The sequence below is a fragment of the Protopterus annectens genome, chromosome 10.part0 (assembly GCF_019279795.1).
Source record: "Protopterus annectens isolate FY-2018-M chromosome 10.part0, PAN1.0, whole genome shotgun sequence".
Classification (NCBI taxonomy): domain Eukaryota; kingdom Metazoa; phylum Chordata; order Ceratodontiformes; family Protopteridae; genus Protopterus; species Protopterus annectens.
The window spans coordinates 1,016,776,560-1,016,795,933 of record NC_056744.1 but is presented as its reverse complement, the minus strand read 5'-3'; the positions used below and the strand labels follow the sequence as shown (position 1 = coordinate 1,016,795,933).

The 19,374-nt window shown below is 37.7% G+C and overlaps 1 protein-coding gene across 1 annotated transcript in view; it reads right to left on the bottom strand.

The window, feature by feature from the left end:
* Nucleotides 1-19,374, bottom strand: part of SASS6 (SAS-6 centriolar assembly protein) — a 1,319,564-nt gene that overhangs the window by 915,005 nt on the left and 385,185 nt on the right. Inside the window, exon 4 of the mRNA XM_044085777.1 lies at nt 8,121-8,225. Coding sequence (XP_043941712.1) covers nt 8,121-8,225 — 105 coding nt within the window. The remainder of the gene's footprint in view (nt 1-8,120; nt 8,226-19,374) is intronic.

Genomic DNA, 19,374 nt, shown 5'->3' with positions numbered 1-19,374 from the left:
TTTTGCTTTAACATGATCAGGCAGACTTTGTTCCTTTAACCAGGCATGCCTACGTCTAACTGATCCAGTGACAGCTGCTCTGCAGGAGGCCTCTAAAGAATCAAACTCACATTGCAAGGTATGTTTGCCTACCTGCTCGGTGGCGTGCAACAAATCCTGTACTTCTTTCAATTCAGATTGTTGAGGGAGGGTGGTTATCTTTTGTTTTAACTGAGAGATCAGAAATTGCTGATACTTAAGCATATGAAATTGACAATTTAGAGCTCTCATAGCTAAAGTGGCTGAGGTATAAACCTTTTTCCCCCATCTGTCTAGTGCTCTTGAATCCCTTTCAGAAGGTACTGGATTTTTAGCCATGGAAGCCTTAGCCCCCTTGGGACCCTGGGAGAGAGTCTCTGGGTCAGCTACTGGGCTTTTGTAAAGATATTTGTGGGAATCAGGTACTCTGTAGTATCTGTCAGGCTTGGGCGGAGCAGGAAGCAGAGAGTCAGGGTTGAAACTGGATTCTAAATAGACATCATCCACAATGTCCAAAACAGGAGGAATAGCTAGCGGTCTGTGTTGGGGGAGTAAAAGAAACTCTCTGAGCCTTTTCTTGGAATCAGAGTAATCCTGACCTTCCCAGTGAAAATGTTCCCTCATAGTGTGTAAAGTTTCCCCAAAAGAGTAATCTTCTGGAGGGTAAGCTGAGGGAATAGAGTCCTCAGCATCAGAATATTCATAAGGAGAGAAGGAATAGTCTTGGTCCTCAGAGGAATCCGAAGAAATAGACAGTTGTTCAGAGGAAGCAGATTCTTCCTGTAGTCTAGGCCTTTTGTCAGGAGGAGGTTGAGACCCCCTGATAAGAGAAATCAAATCTTCAGCCATCTTGAGCATCTGTTTCTTAGGCATAGGGCCTTGAACAGGAGACTGAAGTGAAGCCTTTTTCGGTTTGGAAGGAGTCTTCGACTTGGAAAACGTTTTGACTGAAAGAGTCGTCGGTCTGAAAACGCCTTCTGAAACCGATGGCGTTTCAGAAGCATCGACGTCCTTGGAAGGTAAATCGTCAGTAGGGCCTGAAGTAAAAGGCTGCGTCGGCCTGGTACATTCCGTCAAAATATCAGTAGCGGTCTCGGTTTCTTGAACTGCGGCAGCCAGAGGCTACGTTGGAGCCTCACTGATAACCGGAGACCGGAACAACCGAGGCCTCGGAATCGGGCTTAGGTCTGGGCTGTCGATCCTTATCCCTGCGCTTTTTGTGCACGCCGGTAGTCGGAAGCTCTGACGGCATGTTATAATTAAATTTTCTGCCAAAAAAGTGTCGTGCGAAATCAAATCGTCCTTTAATAGTACGTTTATTAAATCTAGCACAAAAATGACAAGAAGTGACGTTGTGATCAGGGCCTACGCAAGGTATGCAATAAGAATGAAAATCCTTATGAGGTATTTGCTTCCCACAAGAAATGCAATTGTTAACTTTTTCTGACATTGGTCTGAGGCAAGAAAAGTTTCCCCAACGGGGTACTTAGCTTTATAGAAGACTTCGGTCTGAAATTCGAATTCAAAAATCTCAGGAGTCGGCCGACCAGCACTTGCAAACTGCTTCTGCTTCGGGCACTGCGCGGCAAGAAAGACTGGAGAAAATGGCGTTGGTTGCAATATATATACCCCTGGCACACTGACTTCAGGGATGAGGCGACTGCAACCGACTTCGGACCAAGACTTTGGAAATCCATCCGACTGCGGGACCGCCTAATGACAGGATAACCCAAGTGTAATGACTGCAGCAGGGTAACACGATGAACATCTGCAAAGCTACCAAGTATGAGAACAAAACGCTAATGGGGGGGGTGAGAAACTATTGAAGATAGTAGCTACAGTAGTTTAGGCAGAAATCACTACAGAAATGTTTATCACAACAGAAAAACAGCCACTAAATGAAAGTTTTAAACAGATAAAGGAGCAAGGAGACTCTAGAGAATGCTTTTAACTGCAAACAAATCATAGGTTCATAGGTAGGTACTAGGCTATTGGCCCTAGGGCCTATATACGCCTAGCCAAAAGGTACCCTGGCTTTCGCCACCCAAGAAAATTATTTTCCTGTGCCACCGCCGAGCAGAGCCACAGAAGTGATCCCCGGGGTGAATTTCCTGTCTCACATCCAGTCATCAAGATTTTTCTTGAAGAGTGCTAATGAGGAGCTTTGTTTGATATAGTTAGGTAGTTTGTTCCAGAGTATGGGAAGTCTCTGAGACAGCAATCTATCCCTCCAGCATGTTCTGTTTATTGTGGTGACAAGGTTTAGGTCCCTAGGGTGTGTAGCTCGGAGGGATTGGGGTTTCTTTGAGTGGAGCATGTTAAAAAGCTCTGGGTTTGACATAGCTGTGTGTGTTAGGCAGAGATCGCCTCTGAGTAGGCGATATGCGACTGAGTAAATCTGCAGTTTTTTGAGACAGTCTGCTTAGGGCATCCCCCAAAGGGGATGACAATACACTTTTTGGCATTGAGCTTTAGGCCATGGCTTTGAAACCAGGCATCTGTCTCAGTGAGGCCCTTTTGTAGGATGTCTACATAGTTAGGAGCTTCGATTATGGCTCCTAGTTTGCAGTCATCTGCAAACTTTGTCAGCCAAAGACCCTCTGTGTTAGCCTGTACTTCAGAGAAGTATATACCAAACAGGAGAGGACCCAGGACTGAACCCTGTGGTACTCCACTTATCACTGGTCTGAAGTTGGATTTGGAGTCTGCTACTTTCACAGTGTGGTTTCTGTCAGTGAGCCAGCTGGCAACCCATCTTGTGACATAGGGATTTATACCTAGTTTAGTGAGCTTATCTATAATTCCAGAGTGGGGGATGGTGTTGAAAACCTTGGCGAAATCTAGATAAGCTGTGTGAACCACCTTACCCTCATCTATGGCTTTGGTGACTGCTTCAAAGAAGGCAATCAGGTTTAGGAGACATGATCTGCCTTTTACAAATCCGAACTGGGTAGGGTCCAGAGTTTGGAGATTACCAATGTCTTTGTTTATGAGTTCCAGGATGATACGTATGTTCCATGGCCTTGTAGGCCAGGCTCATCAGTCTAATGGGGCAGTAGTTCCCAGGGTCCGTCGTGGCTTCCCCTTTGTGGAGTGGGATAACCATCATGGTGCGCCATTCAGTGGGCACAAAGCCTGAGGTTAGGCTATGATCAATCATGGTACTCAGGTAGGGTGCCAGTTCATTCTGTAGTTCATGTAGAATGCAGCCTGGGATATTGTCAGGTCCCATGGATGTTGTGTTCTTGGCTTTGGAGAGAGTGTTTTTTACCTGTGCAGCCGTGATTACAGGAACTTTGCATTCTTCCGGTATAGAGATGGGCCCTCTAGGGTGTGGGAGGGGGGGTAAAGTTAGCACTGAACCTATCTGCCAGGATGTTGGCAATATCAGTTGGTTCTGTATATTTAGTGTCATTGTGCTGTAACTCAGAGCAGATCTGAGTGTTGCCATTGAGATTTTTGACATAGCTATAGAATGTTTTGTGGTTGTCTTTAGAGTCAGTGGCAATTTTGTTTTTGTAACTAGCTTTGGAGGATTTTATGAGGGATCTCAGCTTCTTACTGAGGTTGACCAGGGAGTTCCTCCAGTCATGGGATTTTACTCTTTTTTGCAACAGTTTCTTTCTTCTGTTGTAGAGTTTGTTTATAGCAGAGGACCACCAGATTGGCTTCCTTTTTTTGGAGGATAGCATCTTGGTTCTATTAGGGATACCATGATCCATGCACTCGTGTAAGTGCTTATAAAGTGCATTTGTGTAGGATTCAGCAGTCTTACCTCTATTGTCCATCTGCATGGGTGTCATGAAGTTTGCCACTTCTGTCTTAAGAAGTGTGAAGTTGGCTTCGGAGAAGTTTTTTACGGTGGTTTCCCGAATTGGGGGTGGGGGCGGGATGTGGATGTCTAGGGTGATTAGCTTGTGGTCGGATCTGACCGAGGAATTGACCTCTGGTGTGGAACACCGGTTGCCCATGTTGGTAATGACCAGGTCTAGGATATTGCTGCCCCTGGTGAGGGTGTGAATAAGTTGATCCAAGGCAATGGAATTTATGAATTCCAGAAAATGTTGAGCAAAAGAGTTGGTACATGAGTAGTTTTTCCAGTTAATGGTAGGGTAGTTGAAATCACCCATTATTAGGGTGGTGGGTTGTACCCCAATACTTTCCAGTGTATCAAGAAATGAGGAGTGGGAATCCTGGGGCATGGTGGGGGGTCTGTAGCAAGCGACAATTTGGATTGCGGTCTTGCCCAGATTTAGTTGCACTTGGATAATCTCGGAAGCATTATGCTGTGCAACTAGCCTGGAGGTGTCAATATCCTTAATGAATATGGACACACCTCCACCTTTGGTGCTTCGTTCAGGGTTAGGTGGCCGAAAGGTGTGGTATGAATTATAGCCTGGTAATGCAGGGGTGCTCTCTGGAGCTTTGAACCAGGTCTCTGTCACTGCACAGATGTCGATGTTCTCCATTTTAAGGAGTGCCTCGAGTGAGTGCATTTTGAGGTTAGTGAGTAGCATTACCCTCAGATTTTGCTTGCTTGTAGCTGTTATGGTGGTGAATTTGTCATTTAAATCTTGCCTAAAAAACGACACTATAGGGGTGGCAAGAGCCTTAGCCAGTATCCAGAATGCCAAGGGCAAAAGGTGCAGGCCATCTCTGGCAAAGCATCGTGGTCTGTCGATCATGTCGTCCCAGGCAGACAAATACTGGATCCCCTTAGAATGACACCAGAAGCTTAGCCAATTGTTGAAGTCAATCATTTTGTCCTTGTACTGTGGTATCATTCTGGGTGATGGCAGGATGCTACTCAGGGCTAGGGTCATACCTGCCTGGGTTACAAGATCGGAGAGCTCCTCCATGTCTCTTTTCATATAATCAAGGGAGGTACGCCTCAGGTCATTCACACCAACATGGACAATGACAGTGTCATATTTGTATTTGTTGTGGAGTGACCTGAGTATGTGCGTTATGTGGCGGATCCTGGCAGCTGACAGTAAACTTCTCCTTGTTTAGCCTGGTGAGTGGAACATCAGTGTGCCTGACTACAGAGTCACCTATGACTAGGGTGCTGGGTACGTTGTTATGCCTTATGGGCTGTGGTTGAGTGGCACACTGAGTTTGTGGTCTATGTGTCACTTGGGTTGTGCTGGGGGTGGAGTTTGCTTGCGTTTCTGCTTTGGAGGTCTCTGATGCTTGGGCAAGTTTTTATTGAGGGCCTCCGCAAATGTAGGTGTGTTTTGTGTTTCTATGTGTGTGTTTTGGTGGTGTAGGTTTTGAGGGACTATGCGATGAGCGTGGTGTGGTGCAAGTGTTTATCTTCTCCTCTTGACTGTCTAGTCCAGTTTTGGGTGAAGAGAGCTTTGCTTCCAGTTTGGCTATATAAGTGCATCTCTCACAGGATGTAGTGTTGGGTGGTAGGAGGAGAGGGTTGTCTGTGTACATGAGGCAATTGCTGCACTGCTCCAAGATGCCCAGATTCATCAGGTAGACAGGAGAAATCACCGGGAGCTGATCCTTAGACATGCCTGGATAGGTGCTTAATTATTAAGTACTAAAAACTGCTTTCCTCTAGACAAGTCAGAAAAGTTGAGTGCTGTAGTAATTTGCAGTTAATGTTACCAGTGAAACAGTTGGTTCCTTCTAGATATGGTTTCAGAAAAATAATTTTATTCTGAGGAACTTTCAGAAGAAATACCCTCCATACAATCAGAAGCAGTTTCATGAGAAGAAAAAACAGAAGTTCTTCCATCACAAACATTTCTCTGTTCATCACAATGAGAATCTTCAGAGACAGAAGAATTCCTTTTTCTCTCAAGAGCCTGAACAAGACCTAAGCTCAAGGCCAACAAATTATCCCCATCTAGAGTAATAGAGACATGGGGAGGATAAATGCTTAGCTTTCTGTTTCCTTTTAACAGGATTCTCCACAGAAGCAGACAGACTCTTGTCAGGGACATCACCCCAAGGAACAGGCACCCCAGTTCAGGAAGGCAGAGAAGCATTCCCCACACCTTTTTCCAAGATTGACAACAGGGTTCTCCCATGCCTACTAAAGACACTCCCAACATACACAGAGGATGTGTCTAAATCCCAGTCCATAGTGGCTAAAGGGACTACACCAGAGGAAACCAATGAACAAGATGAATGGTCCAAAGAACAAGAAATGGCCTCTGCAGTGTCATCCACCTACAGCTGAGGCAGAGTAGTAACCTGCTGAAGGGGCAGAGGCTGTCTGGAAATTTTCTTTTTTTATGGCTGGAGGAAGGAAGAACCAAGGAACCACAAGCTGTTTCATTGTAAGGCTGAGAAGGAAGCCTGAAAGTCCAGGTAAAACTGACAGCAACAATTTGTAAAAGGTAAGTATCAAAAAGCTAGTGTTTTCTCCTTAAAAACACAGCAATATGCACACCATACACTTGCATCAGTCCCTGAACATAATTTATAGAAGATTTCTCGCAAAAAAAAAAATGTTAGCATAAAGTTTACTCTAAAAGTAATAAAAGCACCACAGTCTTCTAACTGCCAAAAATGTTGCTCGACAGTCCAATTAAAAATTCTTAGTATAAAAAAAAACTTTCACCTAAAAAAAAAAAAAAGTACTGTTTTAGTCATAAAATAACTTGTGGGAGTGTTTTTCCCCTAAAGGTAACTCATCTGCCCAGCAGCAGAAAATTGTTAGCTGACCAATCCTACGAAGCTTGCAAGAGGAGTACTCATCATCAGCAGGAAATGTCTGAATGGCTTAGTACCCAGACCTCGGATTTTCTCCAACTCTGCTCAAGCTCTCAATAGTCTGGGTGCATGGAAGTTACCCTTAAGCTTTGGATGCTGGCCAGCTGTTATATCCTGGGGAGGATACAACTCGTATAGCTAAGGCTATTGTAGCAGTGATCAAATGATGAACATGGCCTGGTGTTAAGCCAACTCGGAAAAAGGGTAAGATTTCAAACAAGATGCAGCTACACACCTTTCAAAAATCTGAGAGATGGGTGGAATCAAAGCTGTCTTTATCAGAGACTATGCTGAGATGACAAGAAGAGTATTGGTCTAGAAGGAAAAAGCCAAAGGAAACCCTCAAGACAGAAGACATAGTTGAAGGAGTATGCAGTTCAATAATTCTTTCCACAATCACAGGAGAGACAAAATCAAAATATGAGGAATCCTCCAAAGAAGTTCTTTACACACCTTTTCTTGTACAAGTAGATATATAGTTAAACTAACTTAACAAGCGAAAAACAACAGCTTGAATTGAAACCAAAGACAAATGAAATTCAAACTATGCACTGAAACAGCAAAACTAGGGGCCTGACAAAGATCCAATTGGAGCTAGCTTTCAAAAGCCACCCAAAAATGAAAAAAAAAAAAAAAAGATGGCAGCCAGCAAATGAAGTCTTCCAGCTGCATGAAAGAGGAAACAACCAGGTCTCAATACAAAATATGAAAATGCCTTAAAGAAGGAAGGTGTTAATCAACTGAAAAGTTTTCACATTACATGCAAAAAACAGTAGTCAAAACAAGTGTCAAAGGCTGTTGACCTACTTTCAACACCTTACAATACGAGAAAGGAAAAGTTGACTTTTCTTCAAGCAAACCAACAAAGTAGCCCTGGGTTGTTAAAATCCCACTGAACCCTTTTACCAGTGGGAAGGAAAATGAAATTTTGAGGAAACAGACACAGTATCACTGCAATAGGAGATACAAATGTAGACTGGGAAAGTTAAATCCTTCTAACTAAACATGTGTAGCTCACCAAGTCCTAATGGTTAACAAACACTGAATTCTCCTTAGGCAGATCCTACATTATTCTCTTCTGTTTTCCAATTTTGTGCGAAATTACAGCAATAACTACCAAATGTTTTAAGCAGTGTGCACAAGCATAATGTAATAACACAGAGCATCAAACTCCATTATTTCACTCTAATCATAAAAAAATGTCAAATACTGTTTCAGTCTCCAAAACAGATTTCTCATGCACTCAGCTTTAATACTTCTGTATGCATTTATAACTCAATGCAGAAAACACCCTATTGATTTTGTAATCAGGCAAAATGTATACTTATCACTATGGAACTGCTGGGTAAAAAATAATTATTATTGCTCACCTTGGCAAGGCTTTACTTTGTTCTTTAATACAGTGTTGAAGGAGATCTATAAACTTTTGGGGAAATGCAGAAAAGTCTACCAACAACCCTTGTTGAAGTTTCAAACTAGAAAGAAACATATTTAAAAAAAATGAGATTACAAGACAGTGGTAACAACAGTCTCCAGAAAGCTAAAGTTATCATTGCATCCCAAAACAGGGACTGCTAAAATATCTGCCTACTACTGCCTTAACAGCCAGCACAGCAAACGAAGGATGGGATTCCAAAAATCCAGCACTACCTCAATTTATTTACTTACCATTTGTTAACTGGGGTGGAGCACTGATCCAGAGAAAGTACAGTTGTATACACTTACCATAAATGTAGAAGTTTGAGTGTATTCACTGTTGCAGTCATCATATTTGGGTTATCAGCTTGCAGGTAGCCCTCAGTCGCCCTGATTATCAAAGTCTTGGGTCCTGCGTCGGTTGCTGATAAATCACTGGAGCCACCACGATGTAAAAATTAAACAAATAATTTATTGAGAGAAGAACAAGCGCTTTCACGCACTTAGCTAGTGCGCTTCATCAGGTCGGTTGCTGTCTCATCTTCCATGACGTCAGGTAGTCAGGGGTATAAAGCATGCAGCCGACACAATTACATCAGTTTTTCTTGCCCCAGATGTCAGATGCCCCCATAATGGGAAGCAATTATATACAAGGTTACCCCTTCAACGAAAAAGCAAATACAGAAAAAAGCTTTAAGCATAGTAAACAAGAATAGAGGTATAGTCAATAGAAGTCAGGGGCTGGAGGGAAGGTAACCAGGACTGCAACAGTGAACACACTCAAACATCTACATTTATGGTACGTGTACACAACTGTACTATGTTCTTCGTGTTTTACTGTTGCAGTCATCACATTTGGGTAGATTCCCAAAGCTAAGGATGGGAGGAGGCAATTAGATAGCATTTGGACCAACTAAAAGGCCCTGCAAGACTGCAGTAGCAAAGGCAGCTTTGGATTTAGAAAAAATTGGCACGTGATAATGTTAGGTGAAGGTATGTACAGAACTCCAGGTAGCAGCTCCTAGGATGTCCCTGGAGGGACACCTCTGAGAAAGGCTGTAGAGGTAGATGCAGCCCTGGTTGAATGTGGTCTTATCCCCTGTAAGGTAGGTTTTCCATGGTGCTTATAGCAGAAATGAATGCAATGGCCTATCCACTTAGAAAAGGTTTGCGAGGGGCGTGGCCAAGGATGAACACAGGATAGCAGCAGATTTCTTCAGCTCCACCAATTTCATTACATTGACAGGAATTAATTACTTAAAAAATTAATTCTTGAAGTAATTTTCTTTCTAAATATGTTTGTTTTATATAGTTCTTGAACTATATCTAAAAAAGAAAGGAAATCTTAATAACATTCCTGTCAGAAATTACTTTGGAAATTTTCCTGTCAGTTTATCAGTCTGAAATGAGTTCCAGTAAGACAAATTCTCAAGACTCCAGCATCAAGAAAGAACTTCAGTCTCTGATAATTATAGTCCAGCAACTTACTGCTAAGATGGATAAAATGGATACTAAAATAGACACTTTCATAGAAAATACTACAAAACAAATAGACTTGTTACATATGGACCTGCAACAACAGAAGATCCAGATGACAGGCATAGAAGAAGCTGTGAATGACATGGAAAATAAAATACAAGAAGAGGAAATCAACATTGAGTTTCTGCTGAAACAAAATACACATTTACAAACAAAGCTGGATGACCTGGAAAATAGATCTAGGCGCAATAACATTAGGATTTTTGGACTGCCAGAAAATATTGAAGGTAACAATATTACTTCTTTTTTAACAACATGGCTCCCTAAAACTTTAGATTTACCAGAAGCAGTCTCTTTTGGTATCGAAAGAGCACATAGATCTATAGCTAATACTAACTCTAACAAAAACTATCCTAGATCAGTTATAGTTAGATTTCTATCATCTTTTGATAAAGAGATGGTTCTTAAATCTGCTTGGGCTAAAGCTCCTGTTAAGTTTAATGAGACAACTGTGCGTTTTGACAATGACTATTCTTCCATGGTAATTGCTAAAAGAAAAGTTTTTCTGCCACTAATAAGGGAGCTTAAAAAAGCACAGTTTAAAACATACCTTCTGTTTCCTGCCACGCTTAAAATCTTCCTTCCTGATGGTCCTAAGGTCTTCGATGATTTAGACTCTGCTTTACTGTTTGTCAAAGTACCAAAGATTTTGGATAAAATAGAAGAAATGGAATGGGCTAGTTCTTCATTAAAGAGATTGGCAACTGAAGCTTCCTGGAAGACTTCAGAGAAGAAGAAGAGACTAAAAAACAAATGATTTGTTATATGTTTTTTTCTCTCTCATCATTTTAGTTCATTATTAATCTTTTTGAATATAGTTCCTGCATTTCCAGAAAGCCACAAATATTTTGGAAAAGATTTAATCAAAGTTATTCTCTATGTGCAAAGAAATGTTTTGTTTCATAACCAGTCAAAATGCCTGAGGATTTAATGGCAGGCTGTGACTCGATTTGTTTTTCTTTCTGAAAAAAGTAAGGTTAGTAATTTGATACATTTTTTTATCTTTATCTTTTTTTTTTCCTTCTTCTTTTATTATTTTCTTTGTTTAAACAATGACATTCTATTTAGATTATGTAGTGGGTAAAGGGTGGGGAGGGCAGGAGAGAACAGTAATGAAAATATCATTAATAGAATAATAACATATTTATTTCTTGTAAAAGTTTATAAGTTCTTCAAATGCTATTTCTAATTATACTTTCTTGATTATACTGCTTATGCTTGTTTGTAAATAATCTGTCATGCTTTAACTAATAATAATCAGAACTAAATAAGAGTAAATAATATGTTTTATTTTTAACTCTATTAATATAAACAGTAAGTAACATTCCATTGTATATACTTCTTACAGCTTTCTCTTACATTTTTTATTTCTGCCTCACTTCCTTTTATTTTCTACTCTCTTTTCTTTTCTTTATTAATATATAGAAATGCTTTTGACTGTGTGGGCACAGTGAATAATAGGATTTGTATGAAAATTGAGTTGGGAGAAGAATGCTGAGTTTTATTGCTTGTTGGTAATTTTGAGTTTAATTTCACTTGCATAGAGGCTGTGATGATCTGTGGAATACATTGTGGAGGTTCTGTCATGTTTAGATGCATTTACACTGCTAAATGAATGTTTGTCACTAGTTTTTAATAAGTTTCCGCCAAAATGTTAAGAGAGACAATCTGGGATGTGGGCTGTCTTATGCACAATGTCCTTGAGTTACCTCAGAATCTTCAAATCACAGAATTCTCACAGAGAAACTGAAAGCAGTTAGTATAAACATTGACAAGGTTATCACACTGACACACCACAGATTCAGGAAAAATACTCTGTTCATAAAATATGTCAGTTATAATGAGTTTAAATGATGTAGTTTCTTGTAGTAAGTAAATATCTTATTTTAGAAGGCATAAAAATGAAACATTTATTTAAATGTTTTGAAAATCTACTTAACAGCAGCATAATAATCTGTGTTAAAATTTGTGTTCCAAACATATACTTTACTATAACTCATTTAATTCATCTGATTGACAAACATAAATAATCTTATAACTCTATTCTGGAAGAAATGTCATGTGATATATTTTAAAGCAGTAGGTTAGAATGATTGTAAAATCTGGTTACCAATATGTGTTTGCTGTGCATTATTTTGTATAAAGCAGACAGATTTATTCTAGGGACAGCAAGTAGGATAGTGCTCTACAAAGACACAACTCAGTGAGATCAGATATATATATGTGTGTGTGTGTGTGTGTGTGTGTGTGTGTGTGTGTGTGTGTGTGTGTGTGTGTGTGTGAGTGTGAGTGTGAGTGTGATGGCTTTTTTTCTGAGAATCTGCATAACTATGCAATATGATTTATAATAATTTCTATGAATACAATATTTTACTCTATTGACAAAATGAATGTTTGCCACAAGTTTTAATAAGTTTGCCGCCAAAATGTTAAGGGAGACAATCTGGGATGTGGGCTGTCTCATGCACAGTGTCCATGAGTTTCCTCAGAAGCTTCACTCACAGAATTTTCACAGAGAAACTGAAAGCAGTTAGTATAAACATTGACAAGGTTATCACACTGACACACCACAGATTCAGGAAAATACTCTATTCATAAAATGTGTCAGTTATGATGAGTTTAGATGATGTAGTTTCTTGTAGCAAGTAAATATCTTATTTTAGAAGGCATAGAAAATGAAACATTTATTTAAATGTTTTTGAAAATCTACTTAACAGTAGCATAATAATCTGTGTTAAAAACTTGTGTCCCAAACATATACTTTACTATAACTCATTTAATTCATCTGATTGACAAGCATAAATAATCTTATAACTCTATTCTGGAAGAAATGTCATGTGATATATTTTAAAGCAGTAGGTTAGCATGATTGTAAAATCTGGTTACTAATATGTGTTTGCTGTGCATTATTTTGTATAAAGCAGACAGATTTATTCTAGGGACAGCAAGTAGGATAGTGCTCTACAAAGACACAACTCAGTGAGATCAGATATATATATATATATGTGTGTGTGTGTGCGTGTGTGTGTGTGTGTGTGTGTCTGTGTTTATGTGTGTGATGGCTTTTTCTTTTAGGTAATAACGCAGGTGTTTCTGAGAATCTGCATAACTATGCAATATGATTTATAATAATTTTTATGAATACAATATTTTACTCTATTGACAATAATGAGTTTAAGTAAATGCTCATATACAAACAATTCAAGATTTTTTTGGAAGCTGTTGATAGAATTCACATGACAGAAAATAGATGCATCTTAATGCATGTAATGTCTGAATCATATTAGCCAAAGTTTTTGATTTAAATGAATGTTAGAACATAATTTTCTCTCCTCTTGATTTCTAACATTAAGATTATTTGAATGCTATTAGAATACAAGTGTTATATATTACATAGATCTATATAATAGTATGAACAGTTTAAAAAAAAAAAAAAAAAAAAAAAAGTTTATTTTAGTTTATATGATGCTGTTTTACCAAATGTGTAGTTTTGTCTTGATAGATAATTGAATTGAAAACTGTTAACCTCAGTTAAATATAACTAGTATTAAATTGATAAGGTGGTAGCTGAGGTACTGCTGCTTAGGTTAGGGGGTTAACTTGAGTAGTAAATACTGCTCTAAGTTGGAGTTTTCAACTCCAGGCGGGATGCAAGGTTTAATCCTTACATTATTTTCACTTGTTCATTGTTATATGTATATAGTTTTGACATCCACAATATATTTTGTACACTCATTGTCACTACAAACAAAATTGAATCCTATACAAAATCCCATAAGAGATTTAATAAATACAGCTATATTTAAAGGTACACCTAAAAGAGGAGATGTAACATTATTTATCTTGTTATTTGTTATTTTGATCATAAGATTCTTGAGTTTTAAAAATGCCAAATGACATCTTTAAAAGGAATTTCTTTAAACATTAATGGATTGAATAATCCGTGTAAAAGGGCAAGCCTAATAAGATACATTAATCTACACAAGGCCAATCTAGTCTTCCTGCAAGAAACCCATCTCTTGAAAAAAAGATATTGATAAACTAGCCACTAATAAGTATACAGTATTGGTTAGTTCAGAGCACACTCAGAAAAAAGAGGAGTGGCTATTTTATGGAATAAAAGTATGCCCATTCCTAAAACCATTAAGTCTTATCAGGATGACAAAGGAATGTTTTGTATGGTTACAATACAAATTAATGGGAAGACATACACTTTAATTAATGTATATTGGATACCTGGAATTGGTATTAATACAGTGAAACATCATATTGATAAGATCATATCTTTCTCTGTAGGGGATATTATTTTAGCTGGTGATTTTAATTGTATACTACATGAAAGTGATACTACCACTATAAAGAAAAGAAGAATTACATCTAATGCAAAACATTTAAATGATTGTGCTAATTCTTATCATTTGAATGATATTAATAATCAGATAGAGTCAAAATCATTACCATACACCTTTTTTTCTAACAGATACAAAACTTATTCAAAAATAGATAGGGTCTTTATTTCTAACCAGATGGTAACAGATTTAATTAATTCCAAAATCATTTCATGTCCTATATCTGATCATAACTCAATTGTTTTTGAATTCATGATAAAAAATACTCATAATGTTCAGATCAAAAGGATACCAGCATACTTAACTCAGCTAAAAGACTATAAAGAATATATACTTTCAGAAGTACAACATTTTCTAGACATAAATAATACTCCTGAAGTCTCCATTGTCTATGTTTGGGATGCCTTAAAATCATATCTATATGGGCAAAGTATCAGATGGTATAATAACAAAAGGAAATCTTGGGATAAGGAATTGTTAGATATTCAAAGTAAATTAGACTCTTATAAACATAATAATAAAGAAAATATTATGGACAAGAAAGTTATTGAAGAAATAAACAAACTAAATGAGAAATACAAAGAAATTTTAACTCATAAAGTTAAAATAACTTTAGAGAAATACAAGTTTTTGTCTTATTCAATAAGCCCCAAATACTTACATAGACTTAAAAATAAAACAAAAAGATTGAATAAACAAAACCATATCAAAGAAATCTTTTCTCTAAGGAAAAAGAAGAATGTTTCTAGTATACGAGAAATACTGGATGAATTTAGAAATCACTTTCACAAGATTAACCATAACAACATTAACATGGAACCTAAAGATAAAATAAAGGAGTTTATAACCACAAACATGAATAAAAAGCTTAATAAACAACAGATTAAACTATTGGACAAGAGTATTTCATATACAGACGTTATTACACAAATAAATAAGCTTAAATCAAACAAAGCACCGGGTAATGATGGTATTATACCAGAGATATATAAAATCCTTTCTAAAACTACATATTCATTAATACATAAGGTTTTTATTCTGGCCCAAACTGAGTTAATAACCCCCCCCATCTTGGCAATATACATTTATTTCACCAATTTTAAAACCTAATAAAGATCCAACTAGATGTTCTTCATATCGACCCATCTCATTACTTAATGTTGATTATAAAATGTTTATGAGTATTTTTGCTGATAGATTGAAGACAATTATCCCGGCATTATAGACATAGATCAGACGGGCTTCATTGTAAATAGAAATACTTTTGATAATATAAGAAGAACTTTAACATTAATTGATTTTGCAAATAGGAAAAAGAAAGATTTAACACTTATTAGTCTTGATATAGGTTCAGCATTTGATTCAGTAAGTTGGGACTATCTGTTTACCTTACTGAAATGCACAAATTTCTCTGATGCATTTGTAAATTTAATTGAGCATTTATACAAAGGAACGCTGGCTTATATTAAGGTAGGAACATATGTTTCACAAAAAATACCCATTCTTAAAGGTACAAAGCAAGGATGTCCACTTTCTCCACTATTATTCACTTTAGTAATGGAGCCTTGGGCTAATTTGATTAGAAACAGTACTGACATAGAGGGTTTTGAAATAGAAGAAAATACAACATCAAAAATTCAACTTTTTGCAGATGATGTTCTAATTACATCAGCAGGATCTAATTCTTCTATGCAGTCTTTATTTGATAAAATGTTGAATTTTAAAATTATTTCTGGTTTAATATTCAATGAAGAAAAAACTAAAATACTACCTATATATACACGAAAAAATACTCTCATTAGTGATTTTACTAAATATGTACCCAACTCAGGTCAGATAACTTATTTAGGTATAATACTATCTATAGATATTAAATCTATTATATATAATAACTATAATACCTGTTTTCTTAATATACAAAATCTTTTTAATACCTGGAATAATATGTTTTTTTACTATGGAGGAGAGACTTACAATTATTAAAATGATAATATTCCCCAAGATTTTATACTTAATACAATCAATAATACTTTCACCTACAAAAATAACTATCAAGAAACTGAATACACTAATGTTAAATTTCTTATGGGCACCTAATAGACCTAGGATTGCATTAAAGAAACATACTAATAGCTGGTCTCAAGGGGGTATTTCTTTTCCAGACTTTAATTTATATATTATCTCTTCTATTATAAAAGTTATTACTTTATTAATAGATCGGTCATATGTCGCAAAATGGAAAGATTATTGGGAGCTAATTAGTAGGCACTTCATGAAAATCTCCTTAACACATAAAAATATGATTATAAATAACTCCATGTTGTGGTTGCTAAAGGAATTTTGTACTTCACCTATTACACCTAAACATATGGTCTGTTACCCATTAAATATTATTATTAGTTATCGTAACTTTATATTCATGCACCCTAAGTATAGGGAATGGAATTTTATTGTATTCCTATAATTTATACTCAGGGTATGCTTATGTCATCTACTTCTGAAGGAGCTCATTTAGCTATAGATAATAATCTAAAGTACTGGTATCAGCTGATATCTGATAATAAAGTTAAAAATCTAGATTTCTTAAAACAAGAATTTGATCTAAGAGAAACTTGCTGGTTAGAGGTTCAGATCTTTAGACAACATCTCATTGATAGAATAGATCTAATGTCTATAACAGTTAAAGAATCTATTCCAAAACTGATTGATTACTTGATAATAAATTTACAGCATAAAGTTTCTGATAAAGTTAAACTTTCATATATACATAAAATTATCAGACAAGAAACTTTTACAATGTAGATTCATACTGGAATTATTTCACCTCTATTAATGGGGACCCACCAACTCAACAAGATAAACAATATATATTGGAATCTGCTTATAGAACTACATCTTCCATTGTCTGGAGACTTTATACATGGAAATTTTACATAGATCTTTTATACACCTTTGATGATGAATAAAATTAATAATAAAGATAATCTATGTAAGAGATGTAATGTAGAAATTAATGCTGACTGGGCTCATATGTTTTATGACTGTATGAAGTTGAAAGAATACTGGAAGTCAATTAATGAATTTTTGCAGGCTCTTTTTACAGATAATTTCATTATTTCTAAGTCTCTTATATTATTCAACACACCTGTACCCTCAATGTGTTAAAAAGATTAAACTTCCCTTGTTATGGTCTATCCTAGCAGTGGCTAGGAAAATAATAACTAGAAATTGGATTTCAGATACACCTCCTTCGTTCAATGAATTTAAAAATGTTATGAATATAATGTGTCATATGGAAATAAGCACAATTAGAATGAGAACAACTAGAAAAACATCACATTTTATTGTATGGGATAATTTACAAAATTTGTTAAAAAAATTCTAATTTCAATAGCACAGTATTTTAGTTTAATTAATTGATCTGATTGTAGTGGATGTCTTTGTAAATACTTTAGTTGTTTTGTTGAATATTATAATAATACCTATTTTTAATTATTTGTATAAAATTGATATGATATTTCTCTTATATGTTAAAACAATAAACTTGTTTTGAAAAAAAAAAAGAAAAGGTTTGCTTTGAAATGGCCTTTCCCTCTGCCTCTGCAGCAAATGCCACCAGCAGCTGTTCAGATTTCCTGAGAGGCGTAGTCCTGTCCAAGTAAAATCTAAGTTGTCTGTGCACGTCCAAGGAGTGCAGTATTCGGTCCCCTTTGTTCTGTGGATTAGAAAAGAAGGTTGGCAAATGAATGGACTGAATAAGGGCCACACTGGATACCACCTTGGGCATAAAGGAGGGATTGGTCCTGACGGACACCCTGCCCGCATAAAAGATGATGAAAGGCTCCACTGCCATGAGGGCCTGTAATTCAGACACCCTTCTTGCTGAAGTGATGGTTAGAAGGAAGGCTGTTTTCCAAGAAATGAATTTCAACTCTGCATTTGCAGCTGGCTCAAATGGAGGAAGAGTGAGCTTTTCCAATACAAAGTTAAGGTCCCAGGCTGTAGTAGGGGCTCTTCTGGGTGGTCTTAAGTTTTTGGCCCCTCTGAGGAATTGCTTCAGCAGTGGATGAGAGAAGAGGGGTGGTTCTGTGTTGTAATGTGCTGAAATGGCTGAGGCATGAATTTTGATGGAAGAAAAGGATAGGCCCTTGTGAAGCATCTCAGTTAAGTATTGAAGAATATGGGGTAAACTGAATACTGCTTTGCCCATCCCCCGAGTTTGGCTCCATTTTTCAGCATAGGATTTTCTAGTACTAGGCCTCCTTGCCTCCAGGATGACATCCATCACTTGCTTACTGAGGGATGGTAACAGAGAGATCAGGTAATTAGCCAGGCTGCAAGGTTCAGGGTTTGAAGCTGGGGGTGCAGAATTTGGCCCTCCTGCTGGGACAGCAGGACAGGGGTCTGAGGCAGGTGCCATGGTGCCAGCAGTGAGATACTGCACAAGAGGGGGTACCAGTGTTGGCGTGGCCAGTCTGGTGCAATCAGAATTGACCTTGGTTTGTCCCATTTGATCTTTAGTAGCACTCTGGAGAGGAGAGGCAGAGGGGGAAAGGTACAAACTGATAGGTTTTTCCCAGTGAAGGATGGGGCATCCAATTTCCAAGCTTGTTTTTGAGGAGTCCTTGTGCAGACTTTGCCCAATTCGTAGTTCTGAGCGGAGGCAAACAGGTCTATCTCTGGGCTCCCCCATTTGTTTCTCAACATGTTGAATATCTTTGGCTCCAGTTTCCACTTGTGTGGGTCCAAAAGATTTCTGTTTAGGTTGTCCGCCAGTGTACTTAGCTTTCCTGGCAGGAATTGAGCGTGTAAGTGCACTTGGTAGCTCAAGGCTGTGTTTCACAGAGCCATGGCTAGTCTGCAGAGAGGGTATGAGTGGGTTCCCCCTGCTTGTTTATGTACCACATAACAGTAGTGTTTTCTGTCTTTACCAATAATTGTCCTGGAAGAATGTGGTCCTTGAAGGCTGTCAGAGTATTCTGTACAGCTAACATTTCTTTTTGATTGATATGCAGGTGCATTTGACTTGGGTTCCATTTGCCCTGAATGCACTGCCCTGCCAAGTGAGCCCCCCATGCATAGTCTGATGCGTCTGGTGTTAGAGTTTGGGTGGCAGGGGGTAGAGTGAATGGCAGTCCCTTGATTTGGTGGCAGGCCTCTGCCCACCAAAGGAACTCTATCTTTAGACAAGGTATGATAAGAATCATTGATTCTAGATCCTGAGAATGTTGACACCATGGGCTTTTTAGATACCATTGCAGTTTCCTCATAGGCAGTCTTGCATATGGAATTAGTAGAAGGCAAGAGGCCATGAACCCCA